The sequence below is a fragment of the Danio rerio genome, chromosome 17 (genome assembly GCF_049306965.1).
Source record: "Danio rerio strain Tuebingen ecotype United States chromosome 17, GRCz12tu, whole genome shotgun sequence".
NCBI lineage: Eukaryota > Metazoa > Chordata > Actinopteri > Cypriniformes > Danionidae > Danio > Danio rerio.
This window is the reverse complement of record NC_133192.1, coordinates 5,942,269-5,955,763: the sequence shown is the minus strand read 5'-3', so window position 1 is coordinate 5,955,763 and position 13,495 is coordinate 5,942,269. Positions and strand designations below refer to the sequence as shown.

Sequence of the window (13,495 nt, the reverse complement as noted above, 5' to 3'; positions counted from 1 at the left end):
TTTAAGAAAACTACAATTTAAAAATGATTTCCAACCAGCCAAAGTGGCTAGTGGAGGTGTTTGTCTAACTAAATGTAAAGCCCTGAATGTAAGGATTTACACCTTTTGTGAAGCTGCATTGGAACAATGATTATTGTGAAAAGCGATATACAAGTAAACTTAAGTTGAGTCGAGTTGAATTCCAACTTTTATGATTCAGCTTTGCCTTGGTATATTCATATTTCCATTCTAGGGTATCTACAACCAAAGCTCTTGTTCACTATCTAGATCTTCTGAAGGAGTTAAAATGATGTGGCAAACATTTTTGACTTTGAAACGGATTGGCTCCATGCAAAAATCAGCACTTGGCTAAAGGAATAGCTCAGTCCCCAAACATGACACCTCTATCATTATTTACTCACCCTCACATCATTCTGAACCCACATGCTGTTATTTCTGCTGGAGGATTGAAGAGAAGCATATTTACTCAGATCTATGAGCTGCAACTCACAGTTGAGCCTTTCCAGATCAGAAAAGCAGCAGCCAAACAGCCCATAACAGTGTAATATAGTTTTCTATAGCAGCTGAAAAGTGAGATTGATGGAAATTATCAGGAAATATCTTCCTAAGGCCATTTTTATGATGAAAGCAATAATACTGTGTATTTATATGTGTAATATTGAATACTGCTGTCATTGCTTTTATATACACAATTCGAAGAAATAAGATCGGAAATGAGAGATGAAAACTGAAAAGAACTTTAGGAGATGAACTCACAATTCTGAGAGAAAATGAAAAAAAGGAAAGTTGTACAGTATTCCCTTGGAATTGTGACTATATCTCTCGTAATTGCAAGCATATATGCTTACATTCTAGTTTCTATCTTGCAGTTCTGACTTTTCCGCCCTCAGAAAGGTAACCCTTTAAAAGTATTTCAAACATCAATCATTTATAATAAAAAGAAGTCATAATTTGTTTAAAGTGTGATTAAATGAAAAAAAAAAATACACATATTCAATATACATTCACCGGCCACTTTATTAGGTACACCTGTCCAACTGTTAGTTGATGCAAATTTCTAATCTGCAAAACACATGGCAGCTACTCGACGCATTTAGGCATGTAGACATGGTCAAGACGATCTGCTGGAGTTTAAACCGAGCATCAGAATGAGGAAGAAAGGTGATTTAAGTGACTTTGAACATTGGATGATTTGAGTATTTTGATTTCAACGTTTGATTTCAACGTTTCAACGTTGATTTGAAAACGTTGGTGCTGAGTATTTCAGAAACTGCTGACCTACTGGGATTTTCACGCTCAACCATCTCTAGGGTTTACAGAGAATGGTCTTAAAAAGAGAAAATATGCAGTGCGCGGCAGTTCTGACAGACCTGAGTAGTGTTGCTGACCATATCCATCCATTTATGACCACAGTGTTCCCATCTTCTGATGACTTTCAGCAGAATAACGAGCCATGTCATAAATCGCGAATCATCAGACTGGTTTCTTGAACATGATAATGAGTTTACTGTACTCAAATGGCCTCGACAGTCACAAGAACTCAAACCAATAGCGCACCTTTAGGATGCGGTTGAGATTGGCATTATGGATGTGCAGCTAACAAATCTGCAGCAACTGTGTGATGCTCTCATGTCAATATGGAGCAAAATCTCAGAGGAATATTTCCAGTACCTTGATGAATCTGTGCCATGAAGGATTAAGGCAGTTCTGAAAGCAAAAGGGGGTCCAACCCAATACTTGTAAGGTGTACCTAATAAAGTGGCCGGTGAGTGTGTATACATTCATTCATTCATTTTTGTTTCGGCTTATTCCCTTTATTAATCTGCGCACAGCGAAATTAACCGCCAATTTATCCAGCATATGTTTTACACAGCGGATGCCCTTCCAGCTGCAACCTATCACTGGGAATCACACTCTCATTCACACACACACTCTCATTCACCCACACACTCTCATTCACACACACATTCACCTGTACCATGTCTTTGGACTCTGGGGGAAACCGGAGCACCTGGAGGAAACCCATGCGAGGAGAACATGCAAACTCCACACAGAAAATTCCAACTGACCCAGCTGAGGCTCGAACCAACAACCTTCTTGCTGTGAGGCAAAAGCACTACCTACTGTGTCACCACATCGCCGTGTATATATATATATATATATATATATATATATATATATATATATATATATATATATATATATATATATATATATATATATATATATATATATATATATATATATATATATATATATTTAAATTGAGGCACCAAAGTTGTAGATTTTCTTCTTAAAAGAAAAGAAAAGAAAGAAAGGAAAGGAAAGAAAATTTTTCTTCTTGGTTACCCACGTTTTTAAGTCAAGATAAGATTTTATTCTCATTCATACAGTGGAACGAAATGTTGTGTTTCGCAGGAAATAAATATTACAATTTTAAATATTAAAATTACATACCTAACATACCACAGCGGTAATATAACTATAATAACTATTAACTACACACTACCTAACAAAAGTCTTGTCTCACCTAGTCAAGTTTTAGGAACAACAAATAATAACTTGACATAAGTGTCTTATATGAAAGGCAAAGGCCTCTAAATGACGCTTATTTTACCAAAATAAAATTTGATCATGCCTTGATTTTTAATTATTTAATGAGGACAGTAAGCTCTGACTTTGCTTAGACAAAAGTCTTGTCACTGAACAGAAATAATGTCCAGTATAGAATATAAAGTCCTGCTGCAGTGGAGACAGAATGAATATTGTGTCTGACTCCATCATGAGCTTGGAGGACTGCATCCAAACATCTCTGCAATGACTCAAATAATTCATTAATAAAGTCATCTGGAATGGCAAAGAAAGCGTTCTTGCAGGACTCCCAGAGTTCATCAAGATCCTTTGGATTTATCTTCAATGCCCCTTCTGTCAAACATGCTCAATAATGTTCATGTCTGGTGACTGGGCTGGCCAATCCTGGAGCACCTTGACCTTCTTTCAGGAGCTTTGATGTGGAGGCTGAAGTATGAGGAGCGCTATCCTGATGAAGAATTTGCCCTCTCCTGTGGTTTGTAATGTAATGGGCAGCACAAATGTCTTGGTACTTCAGGCTGATGATGTTGCCATCCAACACTGGGAATCACACTCTCCTTCATGCTGAATGCAACTCCAAACCATGAATTTTCTTTCACCAAACTTGACTGATTTCTGTGTGAATCTTGCAGTATTTGTGATGACTGGGATGCAGTTCAACAGATGATTCAAGGGGAAAAAAATCTACCTTCTCCCCGATATATTATTAATTGCAGAAAAACTAAACACAGCATACAATTAGTACTTATTTGAGTTCAAAAACACACTCAATATAGCCCACAGTCAGCGCAAACCTCTCATTCATTTTAATCATTTTCTTGTCGGCTTAGTCCCTTTATTAATCCGGGGTCGTCACAGCGATCATCTGGTTTTCATTAAGCAGGTGTAATATTCATTAATATTAATTATTCGAATTCTTATATTCAGGTGGCGCTGTTTGGGGTAAAATGTTACATCATCATTAACCTTCAGGCTGCATTTTGCTCAAGGGGCTGCAAGAAAATAAATAAAAAGAGCGGAGCTACAGCAAAATAATGAATAAAAAGAGTGAGGTTATGGTCAAATAAATAAATAAATAAATAAATGAAAAAAGTGCGACTGCTGAAAGTGCAAGCATCAGGGAGACCGGCCCTCACCGCGAAAAAACAGACCGGCCCACCGGGAATTCTCCCGGTCCTCCCGATTAGCCAATCCAGGCCTGGTAAAATCCTATAAAAGATATTAAAATGGTTGGATAATTAAACCAACGATTGAAAGATTGTTTGAAAATATGCTTTATTTTTGTAATTCCACATGCCGCATTTCACCTTCAAAGTTGGTAAAACTGAATTTAACACATTTCAAGGACCCACAGGGACCGTGACAGACCACAAAAACACTTTCACGTCTAAAAATGGTCCCACATGCTCTTCCAGATGAATTCTAAAGGAAAAGCAGAACGTGTGACTCAGAGGTGTAAAAATATGAGTCGTCTATAAGTGTGAATGATCCTTTCACCAGTCATCTGTCAGGCTCCAGATCAGCCAATAATGAAGCAAAGAGAATAATGCAAAACCGCTGAACACACAAGAAACTAGTCATGAATAACACAACGACCTAGCTATTAGCCAGTTTCTCTTATCTGTGCAGATGAAAGTGTACGGTGAAGCTCTTTTACAGTGAGGATGTCACACATCTCATTAAAAACAAATAACGTCTGGTCAGTTTGTGTTTCTGTAAGCCGCAGGCACCGTACTCGCTTTGGTGTCGAACACATGTGGCTATTAAAACTGGACATAACAAAACACACTGTTGTAGATTTCCAATTTGTCGACGCATCACTAAAAAATAAACACCCACAGCTTCACCAAGACGGCCGAGGAGAAAACTGAACTCGCCTTTAAGTGACCTCGATTATTCATGAGCTGTGATGCATGTAACAAACTATAACAAGAGCTTATAAACTAGCTGAACTCGCTGAACTCAGAAAATCTACACATAAATAATTGTATATTATAGAGATCACATAAACATTTAAATTCGCTCGATTTATTTACCCTCAGTGATTAGCACCGTCACCTCACAGCAAGAAGTTTGCTGGTTTGAGTCCCGGCTGGGTCAGTAAATTGGCCGTAGTGTGTGTGTGTGTGTGTGTGTGTGTGTGTGTAAATGAGTGGTATGAGTGTTTCCTAATAATGGGTTGCAGCTGGAAGGGAATCCGCTGCGTAAAACATATGCTTGAAAAATTGGCGGTTCATTCCGCTGTGGCGTCCTCTAAAATCAAGACTAAGTTGAAGAAAAATGAATGAATGGCTGAAGATATTTTGAAGAATGATAGGACCTGCAACCATTGGCTTCCATTATAGAAAAATAGAAGAAAAAAAACAATTGTTACTGTTGTTTTCAACATTTTTCAAACTGTCTTCTTTTATGTTCAACATAAAAAAGAAACTAACAGTACTTTTGAGAAGTATAGAAAAGGTAAATGATGACAGAATGGTTAGTGTTGGGTGAACTTTTCCTTTAAATGGCAAATGGTATATGGATATAATTTTTAAATATATATTTTTTGATACATTATAATGTATAAAATTGTATATAATTTAAATGCATATAATTAAATATTCTTTAAAAGTCAGACAAAATGCTATGGGCCGCAAAATCTGTTCTTATTTCACAAATTTCCTATTTTATTTTATTTTATTTTTATTGATCATTATATTTCTCTCAAACTTTTAATGGTTACATTTCTTTACTACAAATAAAAAAGCATTATTAATAAAAATAAAAAAATATGAAAAATGCATTTCAACAATATTTTTAAACAGTTTATATTTAAATAATTCATTTAATATTTATATTATTATTTATATATTATTAATATTATTATAATTAATAATACACCTTAAATCAAACTTTACATAATGTATGTAATTCTATATAATTAAAAAAAAAAATATATATATATAATATATATATATATATATATATATAAATGTAGAAATGTAACCATTAAAAATGTAAAAATAATATAATAGTTAACAAAATAAAGTAAAATAAATTGTACAATTTGGGAAAAATGAACAGAATATATAATATATAAACTTATTTTTTTTTTTTAAGTCAGACAAAATATTATGTGTCCCATATTCTGTTCATATTTCCCAAATTTTACACTTTATTTGATTTGATTTTATTAACTATTATATTATTTTCACATTTTTAATAGTTAAATTTTGTTTATGCAAGTTAAAAAGCATGATTAAATATCAAAAATGTACAAGAAATGCAATTTTATTTAATTTTTTTGGTTAAATTAAATTTTAATTTACTAACTTGATAAAAAAATGTAATAAATTTATACACACTCACGCACGCACGCACGCACGCGCGCACACACACCGTTTAGTTTTTTATTTCAATTATAAAAAACAATTATTGATCATTAAAACAAGTCACACTTATTAACAAACTTAAAAATTTAAAAAAAAAGTACCTTTGCTGCTTGTTAAAACTACTTACATGTAATGTATATAAAATAAGCTAAAACAATTCTTAAGATTTGTTCAGGACAACTTTATCATTTATGTGCAATTCACTTAAAATTGCAAAAGCAGTTAAGTTAACACACTGATTTGTGTTCAGACAGCATAAAAAAAATGCGTGGAACACATTTCTACAGTGTAACTGTATTAGTTTAAAATATATAATAGAATATAATATACACTTACCGGCCACTTTATTAAGTACACCTGTCCAACTGCTGGTTAAAGCAAATTTCTAATCAGCCAATCACATGGCAGCAACTCAATGCATTTAGGCATGTAGACATGGTGAAGACGATCAGCTGCAGTTCAAAGCGAGCATCAGAATGGGGAAGAAAAGTGATTTAAGTTACTTTGAACATGGTTGTTGGTGCCAGACGGACTGGTTTGAGTATTTCAGAAACTGCTGATCAACTGGGATCACACAAAACCATTTCTAGGGTTTACAGAGAATCGTCAGAAAAAAAGAAAATAAGATTTTTTTGGGCACATTGGGCCTATTAGTACCACTTGAGCAAGTATTGCTGCTGACCATGTCCATCCCTTCATGATCACAGTGTCTCCATCTTCTGATGGCTACTTCCAGCAGGATAACGCGCCATGTCATAAAGCGTGAATCATCTCAGACTGGTTTCTTGAACATGACAATGAGTTTACTGTACTCAAATGGCCTCCACAGTCACCAGATCTTAATCCAATAGAGCACTTTTGGGATGTGGTGGAACGGGAGATTGGCATTATGGATGTGCAGCCGACAAATCTGCAGCAACTGCTTGATGCTATCATGTCAATATGGAGCAAAATCTCTGAGGCATATTTCCAGTACCTTGTTGAATCTATGCCATGAAAGATTAAGGCAGTTCTGAAGGCAAAAGGGGGTCCAACCCGGTACTACAAAGGTGTACCTAATAAAGTGGCCAGTGAGTGTATAATACTTTTTTTTTCTCTTTTAAGTACTTTACAACAGAGGTTTACCTAAAAACACAAAATTATGGTGTCCAACTAAAAGACACGGTAGAAATCTAGTGTTCCTTTAAAAGGAAAAGTTTAATACTTGTTTTATTTCTTTAAGAATATCTTTCTGTGCTCAGCATTTTGTGAATAACAGAAATCACAGCTCTCTATAATTGTCTCTCTGCATCAGGACATTTATAGCAGCACACAGTGACTGGCTGGAGAGTATTCTTCAGTCAGGTGGATATCCAAAATAACTTACTTTCCTGACTATAAATGGCAGATAAATCTGGTTTGGGGGCAGTTTGAGTTGAGCTTTTTTCACATCCATACTTATTTCTGCACTAATGGGGAAACTCTTGCTTCCTGCTGTAATGAAGCTCTCAGTCCTGCACCGTCGTGTCCCTCAGGACTGCATTTGCCACAGAGTTACAGGTTGAAAAAAAAAGCCTCGCTTCCCCCTAGAGCGTCCCTCCACCCACTGCCTCATGTCTCTGAGCACATGTCAAACTGACAAACACTAATGAAGTCAAACACCAGCCCAATCCCATCAACACACTGCTCATAGTATCATGGAAAAACTACAGACAGGAACTGTAGTAAAGTGAGATCAGGGATTGTCCATGCAAAAATTGCTTTTCTTACTTTGAGTTTTGATCTTGTTTCTAGTCTAAAAATTTTAAAACCAAAAAACATTTTGTAGACAAGGATTGTTGTCGGAAATATGCCAAAATTAAGCGACATTAAAACAATAACAAAAACCTGCAAGAGGGGTAAGTAAACCAAACTGATTTAGCAAATGAAGCAAAAACAAGATTTATAAAAACAAGAATATATAATAACTAGATAGGTTAACTACAACTAAAACCAGGACTACAAAAAGGCCCAATCCCAATTCTATTTTTGTACCCCTACCCCTTCCTCATGTCTCTTAATACCGAGTGTAAAAGGGGCTTCAAAATTTTCTGTGACTTCGTTGCTAAATAGCTAACTCATGGATTTTATTGAGAGAATAGCTGGGTTTATGTGCTTTAGGATAGCTGAAAAACAGCGTAGATTCATTCCACTAGTGTCCACTAGATCAGTGGTCCTCAAACTTTTTTCATCAAGTACCACCTCAGAAAATAATTGTCTCTCCAAGTACCACCATAATGAGCAGTATTGAAATACAGTAGCGTAGTAAGCCCAGTAAAGCAGCTACAGTTATGCACAATTCAAAAACATGGCAGATTAATTCCTATTATTAAGAATATTTATTATTGTCAACCACTTTAAACACAAATAGTCTGAACGTTAACACTGTACTGTGCTTACGTAAAAAAATAAAATAAAATAAAATAAAAAATAAAAACGTCAACATTTAAATTAAAATGTGCTTAAGATAAAAAGAAAAGTGCTGTACTTAAATGTAAAGTATTAACACATAGTAGCCAATTCATCAACATCTGAAAATGTTGTCTGGACCTCAGAAATATAGGTTATATGAAATATATTGAATATTAATATCTGCCATATTCATAAATAAATAATTTTTGATAAATTTTGAAATATATGTAGCATGTACATATTACATATTTGATTCCTCTGCGTACCACTAGAAGGAAGCCTGCGTACCACTAGTGGTACACGTACCACAGTTTGAGAACCACTGCACTAGATCCTTTTAGATGTGCACCCAGCTTTGTGAGTTCATAAACTCCTCTAGAAACTATACCTTGACGACGGAAGCTTTCAGCGATGCTTCCGACTGATCTGAGTCCAGTTTGATGAGCTGTTCTCTGGGATCAACATGAGGATTTCCAGTCAGGACACCAACAACAGGTTCTACGTCCTAATCACTCCCCTATAACAGCAAGCTCCTGATTGGTTAAAGAGCCAAGCTTGTCCGCTGAAGTTCAGATTTCAGAATCTTTTTTTTCATCCGCGCCACCTCATTTGCACGAATAGCGCAGCAGGATGTCTATTCGTGTCTTTGCATTCACTTAACATGTAAATCACTCACACTTGACTCTTCATCCGTCTCTGGTGTGAACACACTATTAGGACTCATTCACACCGAACGCGTTGTTGCTTCTAACAATGCAAGAAGTCACACTAAGATATGGGTTAAAAAAACAAGGCACAGAGCAGTGATGAAATATTATGAACATGATGTAATAACACACTCATTAGAAATAGAAAAAACAATATGTCATGAAAAGAACATAAATGTAATGTAATAGGTATATTTATATAGTGTGTTTATTGTGTATGGCCAAGCGCTTCATAATCCTGGATTGGGGACGATTGGGGGGCTATGAGGGCAGATAGAGGGAATTTGGCCAGGACACCGGGGTTAGGTTAGACCCCTACTCTTTACAAGAAGTGCCATGGGATTTGTAATGATCACAGAGAGGCATGGCCTTGGTTTAACGTCTCATCCGAAAGACGACACTCACTGACAGTATAGTGTCCCCTTCACTATACTGGGGCATTAGGACTCACACAGACCACAGGTTGAGCAACACCTGCTGGCCTCACTAATACCACTTCCAACTATCAGCCTAGTTTAGTTGGCAATAAGATAACACAGGATATCTAGACAATGAGCGCCTCCTTAAGCACATGTTTACATTGAAAAACAATAGCGCAGAAGAGACAAAAACTTCTTTTGTGAGTTACAGTACCCTTCATAAAATAATTCTAATGTGCTAAAATACTGTCACTGAAGTAACGTGCCCTTGGCGAGAATCAATTACCCTCTTATGTACACCTAAATATTTTTAACCCAAACTTTCAAACAGGGTTGTATTTGTAGCGTACTAATAAATGCATTGCAGCAGGAGAACAGCAGAGTTCAGTAATTCTCTTACCAATCATGGGCGACTCAATGAAGCTCCAGGCGTTGGTTTGAGGCACATATGATTGAAGAACTCCAGCTGAGCGTCCAGCCTCGTTCACTCCTCCAAACACATAGATCTTCCCTCCGCAGACGGTCGCCGCCGCTGAGTGAACCGGTTTGGGCAAAGGAGCCACCATCTCCCACTGGTTAGTGATGGTGTCGTACCTGCAGAGAAAATCAACATTGATTTATCGTATTAGAAAGAACTGAATTCAACACCTCCCTTTTTAGACAGAAAGTAATGTCCCATCTCATTCTATTCCATTAAATTTTATCCTATGATATTTTATCCTATCCTATTTTTTTAAAAGTGCAATTACGCATATTTTTTATCAATGTATTTGTAGTATACTTTATAATAAATACATTAAATGCAAACCAACACATTTAGAATGCACTTTTAGTAAGTATGTTATTTGTGCTAATTGTGTCTAAAACATACTATTTACATTTCAAGCACATTTGTAATTTATATATATATATATATATATATATATATATACATATATATATATATATATATATATATATATATATATATATATATATATATATATACAGTTGAAGTCAGAATTATTATCCCCCTTCGATTTGTTTTCTTCTTTTTTAAATATTTCCTAAATGATGTTGAACGGAGCAAGGAAATTTTCACAGTATGTCCGAAAATATTTTTTCTTCAGAAGAAAGTCTTATTTTTTTTATTTCGGCTAGAATAAAAGCAGATTCTAATTTTTTAAACACCATTTTAGGGACAAAATTATTAGCCCCTTTAAGCTATATTTTTTTCAATAATCTACAGAACAAACCATATACATATGGTTATAAACCATATACATATATACAATAACTTGCCTATTTACCCTAACCTGCCTAGTTAACCTAATTAACCTGGTTAAGCCTTTAAATATCACAAATGTCTAGAAGTGTCTTGAATAGTATCTAGTAAAATATTATTTACAGTCATGATGGTAGAGGTCAAACAAAGCAGTTATTAGAAATGAGTTATTAAAACTATTGTGTTTAGAAATGTGTTGAAAAAATCTGCTCTCTGTTAAACAGAAATTGGGGAAGAAAATAAACAATATTAATATATATATATATATATATATATATATATATATATATATATATATATATATATATATATATATATATATATATATATATATTAGGGGTGTCAAAATTAATAGTTTCTTCGGTGCACCGCGATGCAGACGGGGACAATTCGGTATCGGTTCAGTAATAATCATAACCGGTTATTATGTACTGACGTCATTTATCTCCTATGCGCTCTGTTGCGAGGGAGGTGAGCGCGAGTTTTTACAACTCAGGGCCGGCCCGTGGCAAAGGCACCATAGGCTAATTCTAAGGGCGCTGTATATCCAGGGGGACGCCAGAAATGAGCGCGATTCAGTTGGTTTTGTTTTCGATATTCCTGACACACATTCAGTTACATTATAGACGGCAAAAACCTCTTAGCCTAAAAAGATCTAAAGTGTGTTTCCTACAAAAAAGACAAAGCTGGTTATGTTTCACAGCTGTCTTTCTTTTTTTTTCGCTCGACATTACGAGCACTGCTCTGTTTAAGCCCTCGCAATATGTGTTTAGCCGGGAGAGCTCGCGCTGAGAGGAGCTCTCAGTAGGGGACAGTCGGAAAATTGCTTCTTTTTTTCGTTTTTTACGTTTTTCTGCTCCGCTCAGCGCGAGCTCTCCCTCATGCGAGGGCTTAAGTGTGTGTGTGTGTGTTTGTTTGTTTAGTGCTGTCTATGTTTGTGTATGTGTTTGAATGAAGACAGTGTGGTGCTGTGTGTATGTGTGTTTATACAGACAGCTTGTTATAGCCTCCCCCCCTAAAATATAACGTTGTATACGGAAAGCATCGTGATGCACCGAGATATCGAATTGAACCGAATCGAAGGCATGATAATCGTAACCGAACCGAACCGTGAGACCAGTATAGGTTCACACCTCTACTATATATATATATATATATATATATATATATATATATATATATATATATATATATATATATATATATATATATATATATATGTGTGTGTGTGTGTGTGTGTGTGTGTGTGTGTGTGTGTGTGTGTGTGTGTGTTTGTATAATATATGTCTCAGTGTATAATCATGCCCACCAAACAGGATTTGCAAAAATACTGAGATTAAAAGATCTGTTCAGACTAAGTGCTGCACTTTGAATTCTTTATAGCATGTTGAAATACTTTCTGAGCCCCATAATAAACAAGCCCTGAAATCAGCATATCTGCATCGTATACACAGCTATAAACGAGAATGTTTCAATCATTCATTCATTAATTTCCTTCGGCTTTGTCCTTTTATTCATCAGAGTTTGCCACAGCGAAATGAACCGCCAGCTTATGCTTTACACAGAGAATACCCTTCCAGCTAGAACCCAGTACTGGGAAACATCCATACACACTCATTCACACACTATGATCAATTTAGCTTATTCAGTTCACCTATTGTGCATGTGTTTGGACTGTGGAGGAGCACCCTCAGGAAACCTACGCCAACACGAGAAGAACATGCAAACTCCACACAGAAATGCCAACTGACTCAGACAGGACTTGAACCAGCAACCTTCTTGCTGTGAGACGACTTCTCACAGCAACCGTCTTGCTGTTGCCCATGCTTCAATCACACAATATTAAATCAGGTTTATTTTGTAGAGTAACTCGTTTATAACGGATATATATACAGCAGCATATGAACCTGTTTGGTGGTCATACTGTCAAACATGCCCTGAGAATGTCCCAAAAAAGGGCGGGGAGTTGCTACTTCTAGTGGCCGGGAAGAACTAGCTCATTTGCATTTAAAGGCAGAGGCGCAAAAACCGCTACAATTCCCTCTGACCCAAAATTTTTTAACATGGTTTAATAAATTATCCGACGGGTATATTGATGTTAAAACATCACAGACACATTCTGGAAACATTCATTTATTTATTGGGCTCTATATCAGAGGTCGCCACAGCAGAATGAACCGTCAACTATTCTAGCATATGTTTTACACAGCGGATGCCCTTCCAGCTGCAACCCATTACCGGGAAACACCCATACAACTCATTCACACACACACACTAATACACTACGGCCAATTTAGTTTATTCAATTCCCCTATAGCGCATGTGTTTGAACTGTGAGGGAAACCGGAGCACCTGGAGGAAACCCATGCGAACACCGGGAGAACATAGAAATGCCAACTGACCCAGCTGGGACTCAAAACAGTGACCCTCTTGCTGTGAGGGAACAGTGCTAACCACTGAGCCACCATGCCACTTATTCTGGAAGCATAAAAGACTGGTTTTACATTAATAAAATTTCAAATATTGAGCCTTTTAAATAAATATAAGGTTATTGCAGTCTCGCTCTGTTTTACTCATTCCATTCCATTTTCTTTGTATCCATTCCATCTCATTCTTTAGCATTCTATCTCTTTCATCATTCTATTCCATTTAATCTAGTTCTATTCCATTCCATTTGATCACATTTAATTCATTTCCATCTCATCCCAT

At 36.0% G+C, this 13,495-nt stretch overlaps 1 protein-coding gene across 4 annotated transcripts in view; it reads right to left on the bottom strand.

Annotated features, from left to right (window-relative positions):
- The window catches only part of LOC100334314 (kelch-like protein 29), a 380,138-nt gene that overhangs the window by 23,780 nt on the left and 342,863 nt on the right, over positions 1–13,495 (bottom strand). For all 4 annotated transcript variants that reach the window (XM_073928104.1, XM_073928106.1, XM_073928105.1 and 1 more), the window contains one exon: positions 9,923–10,116. In XM_073928104.1, the coding sequence (XP_073784205.1) occupies positions 9,923–10,116 (194 nt within the window). The remainder of the gene's footprint in view (positions 1–9,922; positions 10,117–13,495) is intronic.